Below are 23,785 nucleotides of genomic sequence, written 5' to 3' on the forward strand. Positions count from 1 at the left end.
GTCATGAATTTCCTTATTCCAGAGTCAACGAAGAAACCAGAACTCAATTTCTTCACCAATCACCATTTCTTCATTGACAAATTAACAGAAAACTATGCCTCACTTCAGATTGATTACCACCAAGTTGCAACAGATGATGTCAACACAGGCGAGAATCCTGGATGGCGAGATGATACCAAGTTCTTATATGAACTATGTCAAGCATATCGTCATTACAAAACAACATCACGTTGGCCTCGAATCAGTTGGAAGAAACTCCCAAACCTACACATGGCAAGATGGAACTCGCGAGCTGTATATGCTGTTATAGCATTTTTTCTGATACCAGAGTGGCGCCGCGTCCTCGGTATAGCATGTAACTTCATCTGCTATGAATGGGCAAATGCCTGGTTCCAGTCGCAACACTACAACGAAGCGTCCTTTAATGAACTGTTAACCTCAGTCACCAAGACAAAGTGCAAGAAGGCAATTAAGTGTTTGAAGGCGCACTGGTTGGTCGAGGAGTCATTAATTGACATTCCCAGATCTAACCAAAATGCTGAACGTGCTGTAAAACTGATGGAGGAACTACATGCGAAATCGAAAAAAAAATGAATTTTTGAATCTAAAATTCATAGGAAAAAATAATTTTTAAACACTTCTTTTGTACATATTGTACTTATAATTAACTGTTTTATACCGAATAATAAAAGTTGCTTAGTTATTACTATTATCGTTTCAATAATGCAAAATTGCATGTCCTTTTTTGGGGGGAAAAAATAATTTTTGCCTTATTTCATTTGAATGAAAGGGGGAACTTTTTTTAAAAAGCAATACTTATTTACTTATTTATAAATTACACATAAAAGTTCCTCGATTGCACATGGTTTCATAAAAAAAGGGTTTTTTTGTCATTACACTAGCGGGCACTACCATGCTCGGGTGCTCGGTACTTGTAACTAGTGAAGAGTGGGCACTACCATGCTTGGGTGCTTGTAACTAGTGATGAGCGGGCACTACCATGCTCGGGTGCGCAGTACTCGTAACTAGTGATGAGCGGGCACTACCATGCTCGGGTTCTCTGTACTCGTAACCAGTGATGAGTGAGCACAACCATGCTCGAGGGCTTGGTTCTCATAACTAGTGATGAGCGAGCACTACCATGCTCAGGTGCTCAGTACTCGTAACTAGTGATGCGTGAGCACTACCATGCTCGGGTGTGCTCGGTACTCGTAACTAGTGATGAGCGGGCACTGCCATGCTCAGATGCTCAGTACTCATTACGAGCAGTTGATGCTCAGACGGGCGCGACTCGAGTACCGAGTATAATGGAAGTCAATGGGGGATTCGAGCATTTTTCAGGAAAAATTCTTGAGTCCCCCATTGACTTCCATTATGCTCAAGTGAAGCCCATCCGAGCATCCAACTGCTGTTAATGAGTACTAAGCACCTGAGGAAAAGGAACGAAGGAGGCACTTATGATTAAGGACTTCGTTGTTTTTACCCCCTAAGTCCGAAACGCGTAAAGTTTCACCTATGCGTCTATTGTAAATATTTTCCTACTCCCGGTCTCTGGAGAATTTTTAAACTTATGAAATAAAGGATGTTTTTTTACTTTTAACCACGAGGATTTGTGCTGGATCCCTCCTTCGTTCCTTTTCCTCATTACCTTGGCTGGCCTGGACCTTCCAGCGGATCCGTGCACCCAGGAGATCACAGCAGTGGAGTCGGCAGGTGAGCTGAAATATCCTCATTTTTCACACTAAGCACCTGAGCATGGTAGTGCCCACTCATCACAAATAATAAAAAGCTCACTAGGGATAAACTATAAGATTCTACAATATTCTAATATGAGAGAATAGCACAACAAATTTTAACTAAGCAAGTTGAGGTCTAGAGAGCTGCGCGTGGGAGATCTGACAGGAAAGGGGTCAGTTCACCAGCAGGAGAAGACCTCTGTTTCAGCCGAAACTGGGTGACAGCAGGAGCACAAGAGGAATAGGAATTAATCGGTGACTTCTTAAAAACTCATCCTTTATTTTTCAAAAATTTCCTAAAAAAACTTGTAACATCAAGACATAAAATCCCAAAAATGAAGCCCATAGGAGATGTGTCCATATTTCTTAATATCTAGATGTACAAATATTCTGTGGTCTACGAAAACGTATGTTGAAAGGGCCTGTCTTACCGTTAAAGGATGCCGATCAGGTGATTTTTTTTTATGGGCAGGCCATATTTACCAGAATCGGATATGCCTTGGCTAGTAAAGTGGGCTCAGAGACTAGAAAATCCCCTTTCTATTCATAACAGACATCCATATAACATATTGTACTTACCACTTTTGGTGGTGGACTATCCAAAATAATTTTTGACTCAAACACATAGACATCATATATCTAACAAGTCCAGTATCAACTTCAAAAAGTCCATGAAAGACTTTCCGACTTCATGTCTGTGGTGTGGACTACTCAACATTGTTCACGGGGCATAAATACATTGAGATGTATCAAACCCATCATGAATTTCACATGAAATAGATCGTCAATATATCAACCATAGCTCCAATTTTTAAAAGTTAATTTCAAAAGACCCCACCCTATGTATTTTGTGTTGGACTACTTAAATGAATGTTATCAACCTCAAATAACCCTTTTTTTTTTTTTTTTGCTTTAAATGTTTTTATATTATGATTCATATTAAAAAAAAATAATAATAATACTGTAATAAGTAGTCTGTTTTGTATTGTTAATGATTGTTGTATGTATACCCTCTTTCACTTGTAAAGCGCCATGGAATAAATGGCGCTATAATAATAATAATAATAATACATAATAATAATAATAATACAAATAAGAAAATCTTTTAATTTTCACACTGGAGTTATTTTAGATTCATAATTCCTTTTCCTTATAGAAGGCTTTACAACAGTCTTACTATCATCACAGACAGTATTACAATGATAGTTAACACATCTATATACAGCTGATAACACAGTAATCACTATTTACCATAGGATCTGTCACAGGTGACCCTGCTCCCCCAAACTTCACATTAACCTTTGCACAAGCTCATTAGATGCTTCAATATAAAACATAGGGAATGAGTTAAGTATACAGGTGGAGTTCCTGAAAGAAAAAAAAAACAAATACACACAGTAAGAGTCTAAAATACCCCTAGTGGCAATGAGTGAAAGTTGCAATATATATATTTTTATACAGATAGTGATATTTCAAGCAAACAATTCTTGAAAAAAACCCAACACATTTAACATAAAAACCTGATGTAAACTATAGGTAGTTTTCTGATGATGCATACCCTTTAAATGAATATATATCACTCAAACTATCAGGACCAGTCGGCAGCTTTTCCCTGTGAGCCATTCAGCTATCTAAGCAACTTGTGCTAACTTAGATACCAGTACCTGTGCTGTTCCTGCTTGCCTCCACCCTGTGACACCTTGATTTGACATCCAATTAAGGCCTGGCCTTGCTCTTCCTTCCTTGCAAGATTATTGAGCTTCCAACCTCTAGTCTAGCTCAACCACGCTACCTGCTTGCGCCTTCAAAGCATACTACTGTGCCTCTGTACCGACCTGTTGCTATCTACTGACCACTCTACCTGCTGCGCCTCCAAACCATACTACTGTGCCTCTGTACCGACCTCTTGCTATCTACTGATCACTCTACCTGATGTTCCTCCAAACCATACTAATGTGCCTGTGTACTGACCTTTGGCTGTCTACTGACTATTTACCTGCTGCTCCTCCAAACCATGCTACTGTTTCTGTGTACCGACCTCTGGCTATCTACTGACCACACTACCTGCTGCTCCCAGCCTTCAGTCTAGCTCAACCACACTACCTGATGCTCCTCCAAACCATACTACTGTTCTTGTGTACTGACCCTTGGCTATCTACTGACTACATATCTGCTACTCCTCCAAACCATACTACTGTTCCAGTGTACCGACCTCTGGCTATCTATCCACCCTACCTGCTGTTCCTCCAAACCATACTACTGTTCCTGTGTACCGACCTCTGGCTATCTATCCACCCTACCTGCTGTTCCTCCAATCCATACTACTGTTCCTGTGTACTGACCTCTGGCTATCTATCCACACTACCTGCTGTTCTTCCAATCCATACTACTGTTCCTGTGTACCAACCTCTGGCTATCTACTCACTACCTCTCTGCTATCCTCCAAACCATGCTACTGTTCCTGTGTACCAACCTCTGGCTATCGACTGACTACCTCTCTGCTATCCTCCAAACCATGCTACTGTTCCTGTGTACCAACCTCTGGCTATCTACTATATCTACTAATCATGCTACCTGATGGTCCTCCAAACCATAACCCTGTTACTGTGTATCAAACCATGGCTATCGAATACACAACCTGCCTGTGCTACCTCTAGTGATTTCAATTATATTTCACTCCAACTCAGAATTGTATCTTAACACAGACACATGGAAATAGAAGATGCATGCATTGAGAAACATTGGCAAGTTGGCTAGCTCACACCTACTCTGACAGTTTCTCTCAAACTTTAGTCCACCAAGTTTCGTGGTGGACTAAATAATATAACATATACAGCACAAACACAAGGTGATGGGAAATATATGGATTGATAAACATCGTCAATATATCAAACCCAACTTTAGGTTTACAGGGTTCATTCCAGGCTTTTCCACTCAAAGTTGTTGGTGGTGGTCTTCTGAACGTAATTCATGGGACACAATGACTTGTGGACATAAAATACATGGAAAACTCATTGATACATCAAACCCAACTCAACTTTGAAAAGCTTATGACGTCTCATGACTATTTTATTTTGTATTGTGTGTTGGATTACTTGACGTAATCTAAACACAAGAAGATAGAAAACTCATGGATTTAAAGTGTTGACTTACAAACTCAAAAACTTTGAAAAAAGTTTGTGCCAGAATTTATTACTCCATCTATTTGATGGTGGATCATTTCATTCTTGTGAAACAAATACATGAAGATGGAGAATAAATAGGTTTAGAAACATTGTCTATGCATCAAACCCAACTCCATCTTGGCAACTTTCATGTAAGTCTTCCCAACTATATGATTTTGGAGGTGATATACAAAATGTAATTCATATGACACATAAAGATGGGAAATATATAGATGGAGAAACATTGTCTATATATCAAACCCAACTCCAACATGACAAATTTCATGTAAGTCTTCCCGACTCCATGATTTTGGAGCTGGTCTACGCAATGTAATTCATATGACACAAATAGATGGGACATACATTAGAGAAAAATCGTCTATGTATCAAACAAAACTCCAACTTGGCAAGTTTTATGCAAGACTTGCCGACTTTATGATTTTGGGGTTGGTGTATTCAATGTAATTTATATCACACATAAGGACAGGAAGTACAGAGATAGAAAAACATCGCCTATGTATCAACCACAACTCCAACTTTGCAAGTTTTATGCAAGACTTTCCGATTATATGAATTTAGGGTTGGTCTACTCAATGTAATTTATATGACACATAAGGACAGGAGATAAATAGATAGAAAAACATCATCTATATATCAACCACAACTCCAACTTGGCAAGTTTCATGCAAGGCTTTCCGATTATATGATTTTGAGGTTGGTCTACTCAATGTAATTTATATGACACATAAGGACAGGAAGTAAATAGATAAAAACACAGCGTCTATGTATCAAACGAAACTCCAACATGGAAAGTTTCATACAAGGGTTTCCGACTATGATTTTGGGGTTGTCTACTCAATGTAATTTTTTGGACAGAGATAGAAAAACATCATCTATGTATCAACCACAACTCCAACTTTGACAATTTCATGCAAGGCTACCCAAGTCCATGATTTTGGTAGTGGTCCACTCAATGTAATTCAAATGACTTAAAAATGAGAAAATTGATAGAGAAACAACGTCTATGGTTCAACGCTAACTCCAACTGGAATAGGTTCATTTCAGGCTTCACCACTCCATGATTTTGGTGATGGTCAAATCCCAGTAATTCATGTGACACATGGAGATGAGGACATGGAATATATGGGGTGGGGAGAGGGGAAGGAGGGAGGGCAAACATGTCTTTTACCAAAAAAATTGGGAAAAAATATAATATCTTTGTGATGAGCCCAAAATTGTGATAGTCCTATAGCTTTCCACAAATGCTTTTGTAATAGTTAAAGGAAATCTGTCACCAGATTTGGCAACTATAAGCTGCTGCCACCACCAGTGGGCTCTTATATACAGCATTCGAGAACACTGTGTATAAGAGCCCAAGCCGCACTGTATAACGTAAAAAACACATTTATAATACTCACCTAAGGGTGTGGTTTGGTCTGATAGGTGTCAATGCTCCCCGGTCCGGCGCCTCCCCTCTATGGTCTAGCGCATCCTCTCTGCGGTGATCACCATCCTCCTTCTTCTGAGGCCTGTGTGCATGACGCGTCCTACGTCATGCACACTAGCCAGCATTGAAGGACAGATCAAAGCATTGTAGTGCGCATGCGCGGGCAGTCTTTAACCTTTCCTCGCGCCTGCGCATTACAGTACTTTGATTTGCCCTCAGCAGCCTGGGCTGGATAGGAGGAGGACGAAGATCGCAGCAGAGAGGAGACCCCAGAGAGAGGAGGTGCCGGACCGGAGAGCAGCGACACCCATCGGACCGAACTGCCCCCCTAGGTATTAGAACAGTGATTTTACACTATACAGCGCGGCCTGGGCTCTTATATACAGTATTCTGGAATGCTGTATATAAGAGCCCACTGGTGGTGGCCACAGCTTTTAGCCGTCAAATCTGGAGACAGGTTCCCTTTAAGGAAAAGCTGCTAATGAGTGGTGGGGCAGTGGTTAGACTAGGATGCATGAGACACCTAGTCCTGTAGTGATAATCCTCCTGCTGATTTTTTGAAATAGCAACTCACAGCCTCGGAGTGCATAGCAAAAACTTGCGGACAGATTACTTTTTAGCGTTTTAATTAAAATCTTTATGATTTAGACTTTTCAAGAATGCTCATGTGGAATAAGAAGTAACTAAGCAAGTTGGTTATCATGTGTTTTTGAAGCCCAGTAGGCTTTTAACATATTCTGAGGCTTTTTCACTGCCGTTAACCCCAGGGTATGTTAGTCAGAGAGGATTAGTCACATAAATAGCTCACCTGGAACAAGAGCGTGTGCATACCACATTGTTCTGCCAAGTTAGTTGGGTGTTGGTGCACAACATTGAGTACTAACACTATTAGGCCCAATCAACCTTCTTGAAAATGTATTTAGTCCTATGGGAAATAAAGGAGACAGCAATTAGATCCTATCACGTCCCATTCAATACTTATCGTGGACCATAATAGCCATCTCCAGTGTGGCTTACATTACTCATTCTCAATTACTTATGAAAGATCATTGCACAGAACATCAACATGTTGTTCATCAGCCCTGGTGTTGAGTCATATTAAAATAGAGGGAGGGAAGGAGACTGATTATGATTATTCTAGTTCCCCCCAACAGTACTGATAAGCTAAGAAGACATCTTATACAGGTAAAATAAGAAGGAACTATGTTGTCAGCTACCAGAGGGGGAAGGAGACTTATAATGTCTAGTCTAGTGGCCCTCAACAGCACTGATCAGCTAAGAAGATATCTTATGCAGGTAAAATAAGAAGGAACTATGTTGTCAGCCACCAGAGGGGGAAGGAGACTTTTTATGTCTAGTCTAGTGCCCCCCAACAGCACTGATAGCTAAGAAGACATCCTATGCAGGTAAAATAAAAAAAAAACCTATGTTGTCAGCTATCAGAGGGGGAAGGAGACTGATTATGTTTAGTCTAGTGCCACCCAATAGCACTGATAAGCTAAGAAGACACTTTATGCAGGTAAAATAAGAAGGAACTATGTTGTCAGCTACCAGAGGGGGAAGGAGACTTATTATGTCTAGTCTAGTGGCCCCCAACAGTATTGATCGGCTAAGAAGACATCTTATGCAGGTAAAATAAAAAAAAAACTATGTTGTAAGCTACCAGAGGGGGAGTCTAGTGGCCCCCAACAGCACTAATCAGCTAAGCAGACATCTTATGCAGGTAAAATAAAAAAACTATGTTGTCAGCTAACAGAGGGGGAAGGAGACTGATTATGTTTAGTCTAGTGCTACCCAATAGCACTGATAAGCTAAGAAGACACTTTATGCAGGTAAAATAAGAAGGAACTATGTTGTCAGCTACCAGAGGGGGTAGGAGACTTATTATGTTTAGTCTAGTGGCCCCCAACAGCACTGATCAGCTAAGAAGACATGTTATGGAGGTAAAATAAGAATGAACTATATTGTCAACTACCAGAGGGGGAATGAGACTGATTATGTTTAGTCTAGTGCCCCCCAACAGAAACTGTTAAGCTAACAAATCATCTTATGCAGGTAAAATAAGAAGGATCTATGTTGTCAGGTACCAAAGGGCGAAGGAGACTGATTCTGTGTATTGCCTGCTACCAGCAGCACAGATTAACAAAGAAGACTTCTTCTGCAGAGGAAATAAGAAGGAACTATATTGTTAGCTGCCAGAGGGGGAAGGAAGGTGATTTTAAATAGTGCCTGCTCCCACACATAAGTTAAGAAGAAGTCTTCTGCAGTGATGTAAGAAGGAGCTATAGTGTGAGCTGCCACAGAGGGATGGAGACTGATTCAGGAAAAATGTATAGACTCAGCAGCATATATGTAAGAAATTGAAGCAAAAATATGAATAAAAAACAGTAATTTCTTAATGCAACATACGCTGCCCATTACTTCAGGACAGTTTTTTAATAGCCCATTTTCATGAAAGACAATTCCTGAAAGTGATAATTGGGATCACTGAGTCACTATATGTAGGGAAGCAATTTGCTTAGATAAGAGGTTACAGCCAAAGAGTCAGAGAGAAATAAAGAAAATACTTGGCTCTTGGAGACTCTCTTGGGAGCCTCCGTACCACTCACTGGCCAATTAAGGGACTATATTCTCTTTACCCATCCGGATAACCTTATCAGGGCCGACCTAGAATAAATTGTCCATTATGACCAACAAGACAGTTGGACGGGTTCCGATCCCCTCCGAGAACTCCTTTCTAGAAATAAAACCTTCTTGAGTAAGCCAAAGACTAGAGAAAAGTACAAGCTCTTAAACATGAACTTTCCCTGTTTTTCTCATTGCTTCCCATGGTAAAAAAAAAATAGTTAAACTGCAAAATTTAGTTTTTCTTTGCAGGATGATTTGTGTTGAAAAGCATAGCCAAGAACAGTAAATTGAAGGTATGCTGAAGTATATTCCACGTATGCACTTTTGGCATACCTTGTGCCCATTAATACGGGTACGTTTGGTTTATACTTTTGGATATTGTGGTGTGAACATTGCCTTGGATTGTCAGATAAATATGCTTTGAAGTGATGGTATATCTGAGCCATAGGTCGTATTTTGTATTCAAAAAGTGTACATGTATCAGATATAGGAGTGGGATTCCATGGCAGGATGGTGTCAACCATATTTTAGTGGATGGCGAGAACCTAGGATGACCTACAAGTTCTAAAAATGAAATGGTAGAACCAGGATCTCTCATCACGAGGGGTTAGGATTGTGGTGATGTAAAGCAACTCCGGAAAGAGGCCCAATTTTGATCAATTTTTCGAGGCATTTTCATTTTCAATGGATTAAAGGTTACCTGTCACCAGATTTGGCCCCTATAAGCTGTGGCCACCACCAGTCAGTCCTTATATACAGCATTCTACAATACCATATATAAGAGCCCAGGCTGCTCTGTAAAATGTAAAAAGCACTTTTATATACTCACCTATGGGGCCGATGGGTATCGCTGCTCTCTGGTCCGGTTCCTCCTGTCTGCAGCGATCGCCGTCCTCCTTCTATCCAGTCCAGTGTGGATGATGCGTCCTATGTCATCCACACGCTCCGACATTGCGGTCCTGCGCAGGTGCACTTTGATCTGCCCTGCTGAGCGCAGAACAAAGTACTATAATGCGCAGGCGCAAGGAAAGGTGAAAAACCGCCTGCGCATGTGCACTACAATATTTTGATCTGTCCACAGCAGGGCAGATCAAAGTGCGCCTGTGCAGGAGGACAATGCCAACCTGTGTGGAAGACGTAGGACACATCAGGCACACGGGTTTCAAAAGGGGGAGGACAGAGTTTCCCGCAAAGAGGAAACGACGGACCGTAGAGAGGAGTCTCTGGACGGAGATCGCGTAGAGAGGAGGCACTCGACTATAGAAAGGAGATGCTGGACCGGAGACCAGCGACACCCATCGGACTGGACCGCCCCCAAGGTGAGTATTATAAGGGTTTTTATTACGTTATACAGAGCAGCCTGGGCTCTTATATACAGTATTCTAGAATTCTCTATATAAGGGCTCACTGGTGGTGGACGCAGGTTATAGGGACCAAATTTGAAGACAGGTTCCCTTAAGCAAGTGATCTTTGAAATATTCTGATAGATCTAGAAGTAATCGCGATGCATTTCTTAATTCAATCCTTTATAACTGTACGGTTACATGCAAATTTGTTTTAGGTCAAGATGGTTTCGAAAGCCGAGGTAGGCTGAACATTTAGGCATTAGAATAGTTTCTAGTTCCGTGACCCATTAACCTTGAACATTTTTATTTCCACCAATATGAGTTATAATGTGATTAAGTGCTTGTCCCCACCCTCATTCCCCAAAATATGTTTTCCTGTTATATTAAGCGCCTAACTTTCACTTATCTGTTTGTATTTGTTTTTAGCAATTCTGCCAAAAAGTTTAGACATTAGAGAAAAGTATGAAAAACACGTAGTAGTGTCCATATGTTTTAAAATTTGATTAAAGAGTGTATGATTGATTTTCTACTTTTTTGGGACCACCAAGCCCAAAATTGGTCTAAATTTTTGGATATAGAAATCTCACAAAAAGTTTAATCATAGCAGACTTTACTCTAATGTCCACAAGCACCCAAAGCCAACTTTTTATTTTGTGTGCTGGTCATTTTTAAGAAAAGTTTATTTTTACACCCCTTTAGACATTATAATGGTCACTCGTATATCATGGAGGTCAGACATAGATTTCAGGAGTCTCGTTATTTTAGTGTAGGGAATCTTGGTTGACCAGAGAATATCCAATTATGGGTTTTTTGTATGGAAACACCGAGGAATCTGTTGGTACCTGGTGTGAGCCATGAGATTTTGAAGATTTTAAGGCACAGTTTACATCTACACTTAACAAGCACAGGAGCCACAAGATGAAGGGACAAAGAAAAGCGCCATTGATTGCCATCAAACCCCAAGTTCAGGCGTCAGGTAGCTGCAGCTAAGCTCTGAGCAGAACGTCAACCGTCCACCAACGTAACACGTTTGCTGTCTTTGCAGCAGTTCCCAGCTCCAGTTGCAAGAAACCCGCTTCACACGTATTGCACCAAGTTCCCATTCCAAGCAACGCACGACAGGCCACCACTCAGGGTCCCAGCGGGAACTTCCTCATCGGCCAACTCCAGCCCCGAAAAGCCTTCTGCACTACTCTTCCACCAGCTGTCAGCTTCGAGGAGCACAGGGCAACTTAATACACAATGCTTCTCTCCGCTGCAGGCTTCCAGCCAAAGTTTTACACACAGTCCGGAATCTTCTAGCTCCCGACTACAGAAAAACCTCTTCAGTTTTACAGCTTCATCTTCATCATCACCACCCAGCAACAGAGACCCTCACTCTTTAACTTCCACAGCTCTATGTTCCAGGCAAAAAGGTAACCACATTCTACTTGCTGCGTGTTCCCCCCGATACCTGCCTCCACGACAAACTAACTATCCATTCACTGAATCAAGGCTTCACCAAGCGAGGGTCTTCACCCCAAGGTCTATAATACCACCCAGTTACACAGAACACATTGACCTCCCTGAAAGATTATTTAGTCCTGACTCAAATCAGTGATTTATTTTATTACTTCTGTTAATTCTCATCTTCAAAGAGACGGGTGAGACAAAAAAAATTTCAAAATTTTTTAATGATTCCAGGGTAGATTGCAAATTGTATATTTGTGGATGTTCTGTGCAATTGAACTTAACTTAATTCCTAATTTTATTTATTTTTCTATTTATTTAATATTGGCTAAGGATAGTAGTTATGACAACATTGAGAGCACAAAAAGGTACAAACTTCTAGATGGTTGTGGATCACTATATTCGGAGCTGGTCATTGAAATATGGGTTGTTAAGCACATTTTCTGTTAATTTTCATTTTGTTTGCTTTTTAAGTGGCCTTATATGAGGTGTCTTACTAACCGGTACATATTAGAACACTGTGACTACTTAGATATGTTAAAATTTTACGAAGACGTTAGTGACGGAAGTTGTGTTTTAGACTAGAAGAAGGTTCTGATAATGAAAAGATCTCAAAAAGTAAAGCTGCCCATACATATGTGGTCTCTGTTGGCTTAATTTTGGCTGGACTGACCAAACATCTTATTTAGTATGGTGTCCTCCTGATTCTCACCAGTAGAAGATGTGAACTGAGCAGTTGAAGTTCAACATGGTCAATCCTTTTGCTTTTAGAGGAGTTATTCCACTAGTAGATGCTTCTTCCAGGGACTTCTTATCCTCTTTGTATTCAAAATTAGAGTTGACCCAAAAAATTTCTAGGGCACTGGTCTGGTGGCCACGTCAGTAGACTATGGTCAACTGATCCTACCTTCCGGCATCTTTGACTCCTCTTCTGATCAGTTGACTAGGTCATTGTTGAGGTGAGACATTAATCCAGGTTGACTAATCACAAGAGGAGCATGTGATACCAGATGTGGCCACCAGACCAAAGCCCCATACAAAACGTAAACCCAGTACTGGCCACACATCTCTATACAAATCCAGGAATTGGTGGCTTTAATAGTATAATTCAGTGTTTATGTTTTAAGAAGTTTACAAACTCGGCAGGAAAAAGAATGCTGACTGGTGAGAGGCTATAACTATCAAAAATATTGCCTTTTTATCATCGCAGAGCACAATCAATAGAATTGAGTAAAAAGATTTGTAGGGCACTGGTCTGGTGGCCATGTCAGTAGACTGTGATCAACGGATTCTATTTTCAGGCATCTTTGGCTTCACTTCTGATCAGTTGACTAGGTCATTGTTGAGGTGTGACATTAATTTAGGTTAACTAATCAGAACAGGAGCATGTGATACTAGGCCAGAGACTGCAGATGTGGCCACCAGACCAGAGCCCGGCAAACCCTCTACTGCCTGCCGATATACCCTGCTCCTCTTTTGATTAGTCACCCTTGCGTAACATAATTGTTGAGGCATGGCATCGCACCAGGTTGACTGATCAGAAGAGGTGATACCGGCAGCTAGGAGGAGGTTCATAGGTCTCTTGCCTGGGAACCATGAACTACAGACCTAGGTTGCACAGGGCCTGGCAAATCATTTTGCTCAACTCCATTCAGAATACATGACCGTTCTGCCAAGTGTACATATATTGTGAGAATTGGGAGGAATAGCTTTCTAAAGTCTGTAGCCAACACAAGGAACACTCAAAATATTTGTCAAAGTCATTAAAGGAAAACGCCGCCTTAAGCGTATACGTCATCACACCTAATAATGGCAGAATTTCAGCATTATTAACGCTCTTGTTCCACCTGCCCACTAAGGTCAGTTTCTAGTTCTTCTTAATGTAAAATCCAAGTGGTCTAGAAAGGTTAATTGCTGTGCTAGTGTATGGAAAATGGGTAGTAGTAAAGGGGCAATATGACTCGTCAAAAGTAATCTGAAAGGTGCCACGTCCCTATCAAAGTTCTCTTTTATTGACTTTTAATATCTGTATTTGATCTTGATAGTATAATCACAACATATAATGTTATTAATATGTATAATATTACTATAATATATTATTAATGTCATATAATTGATTTTGATTGGGCATATTATGTGTATAGTGTGTCCACCCATATCCTCTCCACCGCCACTAACTTGAGAACGGTCGCAGCTATAGACATAGAAGTGGTGTCTAGGTATAGTAAAGTAGCCATGCGCTACGCAATGAAACCACCTATAGTGCCACCTGGTGGAAAACAACGGAGTTAGCATTTTATTACGAAAACGGAACGAAATAGAGAAAAAAGGTGAATTACAAAGTTGTAGGGCATCATCAATTCAATACGAATCGACACCTTGCATACAGAAATGCTATGATTAGAATGTGTAAAACTCACAAGGTTGCGGACGTGAAGCGATACTTCATGGAGACCTTCCTACAACTCATTGGGTATGGTGGCTGCCTGGAGTGGCCTCCACGCTCACCTGACCTGACACCATTGGACTTCTTTCTGTGAGGTCACATCAAACAGCAGGTGTATGCGACCCCTCCACCAACATTGCAGGATCTACGACGACGTATCACAGATGCTTGTGCAAACGTGTCACCTACCATATTGCACAACGTGCAGCAAGATACAGTATGCTGTGCAGAGCCCAGATGTGCATTGCAGCTGACGGTGGCCACTTTGAGCATCAAAGTTAAATGAGCGCCATATGCGTGACCAGCATTCAATGTTTTGGTGGGGTCATGGGTTTCATATCATAGCATTTCGTATTGAATTGATGATGCCCTACAACTTTGTAATTCACTTTTTTTCTCTATCTCATTCCGTTTTCGAGATAAAAATGCTAGCGCCGTTGTTTTCCACCAGGTGGCGCTATAGGTGGTTTCATTGCATAGCGCATGGCTACTTTACTATACCTAGACACCACTTCTACGCCTATAGCTGCCCCCGTTCTCAAGTTAATGGCGATGGACAGGATGTGGGTGGACACACTGTATATGTATATTGCTTATGAAGACATCCCAAACTGATTGATTGTTTAGATAAAACAGACTTTACAAAATCATCTTCCATAATATAATTTCTTTGATTGGCGGTGTCTGTATTCACTATTCACAATGTGCAGCCACTCTATATGACGGTAGCAGAATCACACAGGCAAATATGCGTTCTGTATGGCGATCGGACTTCAGCAGGCTTGTGAGCCGCAGCGTATTCATAATTAGATATAATCAACTAATACCGTTCTTCTGTGGTTGATTTCACGTATAGTTGATGACGTATACGATTATATTTACAGTGTGTGGCATAGGTAGTGCAAACCGCACCTCAGCGCGCGGGTTGCCTATTTTACCGAGCGAGAAATTACCTCAGGGCTCTTGATCGAGTGATAAGCGCAAACAAAGTGAATCCGTCCATAAATTCTTTTCTATTTCCAAAGTGAAATAAGACTTTTGCTTCCCAGATATATGAGCAAGAGTCATATACTGTAATTTTCGTTTTAAAAGATGCACCCTAAATTTAGAAAAACAAAAATGGAAGAAAAAAAAAAGAATAAAAAATTGGGGGTGAAAATGGGTTCCGTATGATAATCTGGTTGTATCTTACCGGGGGGTGCAGCAGTCGTGGAGCAGGCTCACAGGAGCAGTGGAAGTGGTTGATTAGGGTTATGCTGCAGGCAGTGCAGTGGGTGTCCCGGCTATGCTCACTGCAGGAGCCATCCAGAAAATGTCGGCAGTCTGGGCTTCAAAGAAGTGGCACCTGGATTTGGCACGTGCGCAGATTGAGCTCTCGGCTCAATGAAGAGCCGAGATTTCATGTGCACACCCACCATCCCAGGTACCATTTTCCTTAAGTCCACTGTTGGGAAATTAATGGGCCAGAGACAGTGCGTGTGCAGATGAGATCTTGGCTGTCATTGAGCTGAGAACTCAATATGCGTATGCGCCAACTCCAGGCACTATTTCTTTGAAGCCCGCACCGCCGATATTTTTTGGATGCTGGATAGTGCCCGATTCACAGCTCCCGCAGCACCGCCTTACCCCACCATCACCCCTGTCTCCTGTGACCCCGTTCCACCCCCCCCACTAGCCTACAACCGATTGTATCGTACCGGGGGGGGGGGCAGCAGCAGTGGTGGAGTTGGCTCCCAGGAGCAGTGTTGAGTAGGGTAATTGCTGGGGGCAGTGCAGGGGGTGTTCTGGCTATGCTTGTTGTGGGCGCAATGAGGCAGAAGCCTTCCAAAAAATGTTGCGTTTTGGGCTTCAAAGAAGTGGCACCTGGATTCGGCGCTTGCCCATATTGAGCACTCGGCTCAATGAGGAGGTAAGATCTCATCTGCATACGCGCCACCTCCATGTGCCATTTTTCTTAAGTCCACTTCTTGGAGATCAATGGGCTGAAGGCGGCGCGTGTACAGATCAGATCTTGGCTGTCATTGAGCCGAGATCTCATCTGCGCCCGTGCCACCTCCATGCGCCATTTTCCTTAAGTCCACTGCTGGAAGATCAATGGGCTAGAGGTGGTGCATGCACAGATAAGATCTTGGCTGTCATTGCGCCGTGATCTCAATCTGCACATGCGCCATTTCTTTGAAGCCTGCACTGCCAACATTTTCTGGATGGTGCTTACCTCAGAGCGCCTACAGCACTGCCCTACTCCACCACAACCACTATCTGCTGTGACCCCGCTCCACCACCCCGCTCTCCCAAATTTTTAGACGAAAAATGGCGCCTTATCTGAAAAATAGGGTACTCTCTGATAGCTAAATCAGCACTGAAATTAGGCTGGTGTGACCGAGCTGGTATCTGCTGACCATGCAGGTAAAGAGCCTCATGGTTTACGTTATAATGATTAAAACACAACGGATTATTACGATACCAACAACTAACGGCTTCATTATCTACAAACCCTAATATAACAGTTGCCGGAACTTGACCTAGGAAGAGGTTCTCGTGGTTTGTAATTTGCATACCGGCATTATGTCGTCAGCATTTTTTAGCTTATCGGGATTAAATACAGATATCAAAAGTCAATAAAAGAGAACTCACACACTTTGATAAACTTTGAAGGAGGGCTGGAACCTGTCAGATTACATTTGACGAGTCATATTGCGCCTTCACTACTATGGACCTAAAAGAAGTTGCCCACATTACCACATTGCACAGTTCCTTTTTGTTGAAAGAGTCTACCAAAAAATCCTTGATCACAAGGTGTAATGGCATTAAGTCCTCCCCGTGCGAGGGATCCTGGTGACTAGTATTCAATTTTCCTGTAGCGCCACCACAGGATAATGAAAGAATTACATTGTGTCTATTAAAACCAGTAGATTGTTTATGTTAATCCCGGAGCCTCTAAAATTAAAGACACTCCTGATAGTTTTTGTGATACCCCCCTCTGTTAATTCAGGGTATTTTTCAAAATAAGTTTAAGATTATAGTAATCATGGGCCAAACCTTGTGAGTCGAGCTATTTTACACCTTTTTTTGTTAACCTCTAGACTGTAAGACACCACCAAGCATTCCAATGAAGAATTGATTGACTGCCACCCTTTTCTTTAACCTCACCCACCAACCACAATGCAGCCGTCTTCTATAGCACTTTAACATTAACCCCTCTGATTTACCAAATGTATTATTTTACCTTACCCTTTAACACCATTTTATGTCACCTATTCGAGAACTTATTATTGTGATTTGTAATTTCTTTCTAGGTGGCTGTTGGCCTTTGTTTTTTAATAGACCTTAAGTTCCTAGAGATAAATTATACACTTTGCAGTGCTTCAGAAGTATTTCCCGGTTGAGATGTACATGATGTTCTTTTGGGGTGTTAAGATGGTGCACAGAGAATGACCAATTTTGGATCATAATTAACGTGAATCTGTGAGCAGGATTTTGCTATGTAATCTCAGAGCAGGTTGCTGTAGGAGCTGATATCCTGAATCCATCTATGTGTCACTTATTAGGCTGTATGTGGATGCTAAACTCTGTGTTTATATCAGTGGGAGATAATCACTACAGGACTAGGTGTCTTGTGCTTCTTAGTCCTCCTGTTCTATGTACCCCTTCCCCCACCACTGAAAAAAGCTGACAATCAGAGGTGCAAGTGGAGTTAAACAGGGCTCAGTATTTTGAGCACTGCAGAATCTGCAGCATAGTAAACAGTGATTGTATAAAGCATGGATACCAGCAAGTGACATATCGCAGGAATCGGGGTCTCAACCCCTACATCATGCTGTAAGTCCCTAATTAAAGTGGGTCTGCCAGTAGGTTTTTGCTATGTAATCTTAGACCAGCTTGCTGTAGGGGCTGATATCCTGATTCTATGTGTCACTTATTAGGCTGTATGTTGCTGTTCAAATATGTGTTTTATCAGTAGGTGAAAATCACTGCAGAATTAGATGTCTTGTGCCTCTTAGTCCTCCTGTTCTGTGTAACCCCACCATTGATTGGCAGCTTTCTTTACACACTGCAAAAAGCTACCAATCAGTGGAGTAGGCAGGGCTAAATAGGGCTTAGTATTTTGAGCACTGCTACATCTGCAGCAGAGTAAATAGTGATTGTATAAAACAGACAGCATGCAGACCAGCACGTGACATATCGCAGGAATCGAGGTCTCATCCCCTACATCATGCTGCTCTTAGATTACACAGCAAAAACCTGCTGATAGATTCCCTTCAATGGTGGAGAGCGCTTGGTGGATAGCGATTATTTAATCCTGGATGACTCAGCTCATCTATTTACCTGAAATAGCTATTGCCAATTTTTAATAGTTTTTTTTCCAAATTAGAATGAAGATTTTTTTTGTAATTTTTGGATCCATAAATTATCCCATTATAATTGTTTACTATTAGGAATATTTGCATGCAAATTGGAATATACCAAATGTCTTCTTTCCAACAAAAATGATCATGATTTCTGGCCATGTTGCTTTCGATGGATCAACACGATCACACCGTATAGAATGTGGTTGAACTTAATGGATGAGATTTGAAGTGATCCCATAATACATTCCATCATGCAGTATTTTAATTTTTCATTTGTCTAATGTTTGTTTTTATTAGGGGGGTGGTTGTTATATCTCTTATTTTTTATTTATTATTATTTATTTATTTTTTTTATACTGCAATAAACTGTTATTCTTATTGTTATGATGATGATTATGCTATTAAATTATTAAATTTGTCTCATTTTTGTAATAGAAATTATTGCATATAGTATTTATAAGCTATATTTATATAAAAAAATAATATTAAAGCTATGTTGAAATTATGAAAAGTTTTTGTAAAAGGTACAAAGATTAGTATGAAAAAGCCGAGAAACTTTTTGTCACTCTTGATATAGAAATTTAAAATTAATTTTTGAGCCTCCGATTGTAAGACATCAACTAAAGGGGCTACAAAAAAAAGAGAAAATGTAGTAATTTTCCTTAATAAAAATATATTTAAATATGTGGAATAAGAAAATGATTAATATTCATGACTATTTAGATATATTTTACATGTAATTATATGCTAAGGTTTAAAGTTTAAGTTGCATGTATGGATTTTACTTTAGTTAAAATATTTTTTACTAAAATGGATAAAGGGAATGTGTCTTTAGAAAATTGATTTTTTTAATGTTAAATGTATTTAATACATTTTTTTTATTTATTTGTATGTATCATTTGTATGAAAAAAGTGAAATTATGCTATTTTCACGCTGGTCTTTGGGGCTATTTTAGTCTCAGCAATAGACTGATTCTGATTCAGACCCTATCTTTTGTATTGAAAAAACTTATTGTCATGATTCATGTACGGCTCTGTCCTTCCTGAGTCGGTGGATTTATCCCACCTTTGGCAGGGGCCTGTTTGCTATGGCTTCATTCCGGAGGTCACGCCAACATATTTTGGTGCTGCTGCCTCCAGGTCCTCACCAGTGATATTTCCGGCTTGGCTATGTGCTCTTTTTCTGTAAGAAGTACTCTGTTTCGTGTCCTGCTACCCGGTACCATTGATGCTGACCTCTGACCCTTCTGCCCGACCTGACCTCCGTCCCTCCTGTCCTGCCTGATCTCCGTCCCTCTTGTCCTGCCTGACCTCTGTCCCTCCTGCCTGTTCTGTCCTACCCGACCTTCCCTCTGTACCTCCGTGTCCTCCACCCGCTCCCTCGTGTTCACTTGTTCTCCCGACTTCGGCTTGTTTCCTCTCTCGTACACTCATGACATCCTAGCATTGACCCTTTCTGTTTGACTATCCCTACGCTGTGTTTGCGACCTGAATTATTACACTCAGGAGTGGTTGCATACCTGAGTCCAAGCGCCACCTAGTCGTAGCCTAAATCTTAGGCTATGTGCGCACGTTGCGTAATTACATGCAGTTACGCTGCGCTTTGTAGCGCAGCGTAACTGCATGCGTCCTGCGTCCCCTGCATAATCTATGAAGATTATGCATGAGCCGTGCGCACGTGGCGTCTTAGAGTGCAGCGCTTCGGCTGCTGCCCGAAGCGCGCGTTCTAAGAAGTGACATGTCACTTCTTCCGTGCGCTTTGCCTGCAGCCCCTGCTCTGTGTATGGGAGGAGCTGCAGGCAGAGCGCATGGAATCGGCTTTTTTTTTTCACTACGGACATTTTCTGCAGCGATTTGAAGTGCACGTGGGCTCTTCAGATCGCTGCAGAAATTTCTGCAGGGACAAATGCTACGTGCGCACATAGCCTTATTGTGATTTTGAAGGTCTGGGGAACAGCGTGAGCCAGGACATTACCTATTGTGGGATGATTTAGGAAAACTGGGATGATTTTGGAAAACCTGCTCTCGCAAAGGGTTGAACCCACTGACCCTTGAGGTCCCTTCCAACACTACCATTCTATGAAAAGTGGATCCTGTGTAATTAGCTGTATCATTGTAATCCTGACTCTGATGATAATGAGACATCTGAAAAGCCTCAGGAAGAATGAATCTAAAATAGCCCCAGTGGACAGTATGAAAATTGCATATGATTGTTACATAACATTTTAAAAATTAAAAAATTTTAACATCGGATTTTAACAATAGGTTATTCTCCGATTATACATTCCCTTTACAATCGTTTTCTTTACAATCTGACATAAAAAGTAATAAAAATGTAAATTGGAAAAAGAAAATGTGTTTTTTTAAAATATAATTTTAGTCTTGGTTTTACCAAAAACGTGGATTTCAAACATTAGTAAACTTTGATTCACTGTCTCCTGCTTCATTGTGTCAAACCTATGACTTGTTTTAGGCTTGGACTACATGCCAATTAGAAGTCGCGCAACATAAAATCCCAATGTCACACTTCTACATCGCAACTAGTAATGATGAATTGTCTGTGTTCCACAAGTTTCCTGCATTGTGACCAAACTGATGGCAAAAATCCAACCTTGCCAGATTTCGGCCCAACCACATTCACATTAATTAGTTGCGACTGGCAGCGCGACATTTACGATCTTCATGTCGTCATAAGTAATTTATGTTTTTGTAAAATAAAGGGGCAGACCCTTCCCAACCTAAACATTTGTATTTCAATTGTGAAACAAGTAAGTTTATTATAATTTACAAAGAAAATTCAATTTTTCTTTTTTTTTCTTTGGTTTTTATTAATATACTTAAAGTTATTCTGTTAACTTTTTTTATTTGATATTTCATTATGTAATATCTTTCTTAAGTTAATGTATAAAACAGAATTGCTTTTACCCCTAATATATAATTATTATCTATGTTTAAATTTAAAATTGCTTTAATATTTAATTAAAAATATTCGGGACTGCCTCTTTAAGATGTAACCATATTAATACGTATGCTTAAATTAAATTGCTTAGTATGAGCAATTTAGAAACTAATATTGATTTACTTTGATTATATCTTCAATATTTTGTCTACTTTTTTTGCCTTTGATGCAACAATTGGAAATTTCCCTGAACTTTGAAGCAGCAGCTGTGATGACGGCCTATTGCCAAAAAAGACCGTTAGCCCCAATTCGTAATAACTTACTGCAGGAATCTCATTTCAGCTGCCTGTCTCCTGGATCTGTTCTCCAGAACGTAAGTGAGGACAGGAAGAACAATGACCATCAAGAAGAAGTGTTATAACGCCTACTGACTGTATTAGGTTATTTTCTATTAAAAAAACCCACAAAAAAACTTCTGATATTACATAATAGTAACTTTTAAAAAATTGTGGATGCAGCGGACTTGAACTATTTTATCTTCTTCCCATCTTATTCTCCATTTAACGTGATTTGGAACAGGAAGAAAAAAAATATATCTCCTTTGCCACCGATTTAAAAATGATTTTCATTCGCCCAAAAATGACTGTTGGATATAAATAACTGAACTATTGACTTATTGGGGTCTATGTATCATAGCTGAATCTTGTATCTTTGAATATTACCATACAGAAAAAAATCACCCATCGCTACATTCGGTTTTAGGTAGAGTAATAGGATTCAGTTTCCAATTTTTAAATTCTTAAAAAAAAAATTGTAAGCCAAATTTGTAACACAGCAGATAACATAATCAGAAAATTATTTCCTGTTTAAATCAGGTTTTTAAATCACATTTTTTAATTTATTTTTTTTAACCCCTTCACAATTTTTGACAGATTTGTACGGCAAACGTTGAGCCCTTGCCTTTGATGCGGGCACACATACTGAGTCCGCATCATTCCCCGCACATGATTGGATGGATTGGAGCTTCTCCTATGGCTGTTAACCAATTAAATCCCGCTGTCAATCCCTGAAAAAAGCTTTGAAACGTTTCAAAATTTTGGTGCAGCTCGGAATTGTGGAAAATTTTTCAACTTTTGAAGTAATTTTTGCCTACTTCCACCAAAATGGGCAGAACTGGGTGGTTGTGGGGTTTCGGCAAGGGGCGTAACGCCACAGTTCATCCAATTCATGACGAGCCATGGCATTCCTTATGCAACACATTTTATTTCAGATTTGTGGCAAGGAACACAGATACGCACATCACTGGTCATGCTCCTATTAATTAATGACTACTATACTACATGCCCAGCTAGAAAATCTCCGGTATTGTTGATTCGGGGCCATACTTCCTGTTTTGTTTTTTGTTTTTTTCAGAAAATACACATGAACATTAGCAGCACTGAACAAACTCAGACCTTTTCTTTAGTATTGATCCATCTAAAGAGTGTGTGTAAAGGGAAGAAAGGGGAAACAAGGTCAGCTTTACTGGGATTGGTGGATTACATGTTATCAGCTGTTACCGGTCATTGAAATCCTGCCTCTAATGATAATGAGACTTTTGTAAAAAAAACAAAACCAGGAAGTAGGAGTCTAAAATAGTCTGTGGCCTCCTCAAAAATTGCAAGATATTTTTTTTATACAGTTTGTGAAAAAAAATAAATATAAACATAAAAAACTGATTTAAACAATAGGTAATGTTTTATTATACAATTCCTTTAAATGTGTAATAATCAAAATTAAATTGTTAAAATATTAGAGTAAAGACTTTTCAAGTAGAATACATTATTTATCCTTTTTTTTGTATTAATGGTTAATGACAATTTTTTTGATTTGAAGATCAAAAATGGATCTCCTCTAATATAGAACCAAATGTAACAGCGTTGATACATGGACCCGGCAGAATGGAGCACAAATTGTTATGTACTTAAAATATATGTCTTTAGGAATAACATGGAGCTAGATTAGCTCATAGTATATTCATTTTTGGAATTTTTTTTTTATTTTATTTCTTGTCCATTTGGTCTGAAAAATGCTATGATGCCAATAAAAAAATAGGTAATATCTGGTTACGTTCATGACATTTCGATTGTTTTGGGAATGTTATTTACTGAAAAAACTCTTTTTGAGAATGTTATTATAGAGGTTTGTGAACAACTGTCATAAATTCTACAACACAACTTTTACAAAAATTTAATTTTGAATATTTTTAAAAAATTTGTACAAAAAAAATCCTGTTATTGGCTACGATATCACCGGATTTTCCATGAGTTCAATAAACCATA

At 40.0% G+C, this 23,785-nt stretch overlaps 1 protein-coding gene across 14 annotated transcripts in view; it reads left to right on the forward strand.

The window, feature by feature from the left end:
• BICD1 (BICD cargo adaptor 1) overlaps positions 1-23,785 on the forward strand; it is a 203,949-nt gene that overhangs the window by 153,968 nt on the left and 26,196 nt on the right. For 2 of the 14 annotated variants that reach the window (XM_075344177.1, XM_075344182.1), the window contains exon 8: positions 11,367-11,736. The exons of 3 other annotated variants lie outside the window; for them this stretch is intronic. In XM_075344177.1, coding sequence (XP_075200292.1) covers positions 11,367-11,736 — 370 coding nt within the window. Of the gene's footprint in view, positions 1-11,366; positions 13,821-21,724; positions 23,782-23,785 lie in introns of those variants that run through there. 9 more of the 14 variants (XM_075344179.1, XM_075344180.1, XM_075344181.1 and 6 more) reach the window with 9 other exon arrangements.

The sequence above is a fragment of the Anomaloglossus baeobatrachus genome, chromosome 4, assembly GCF_048569485.1.
Source record: "Anomaloglossus baeobatrachus isolate aAnoBae1 chromosome 4, aAnoBae1.hap1, whole genome shotgun sequence".
NCBI lineage: Eukaryota > Metazoa > Chordata > Amphibia > Anura > Aromobatidae > Anomaloglossus > Anomaloglossus baeobatrachus.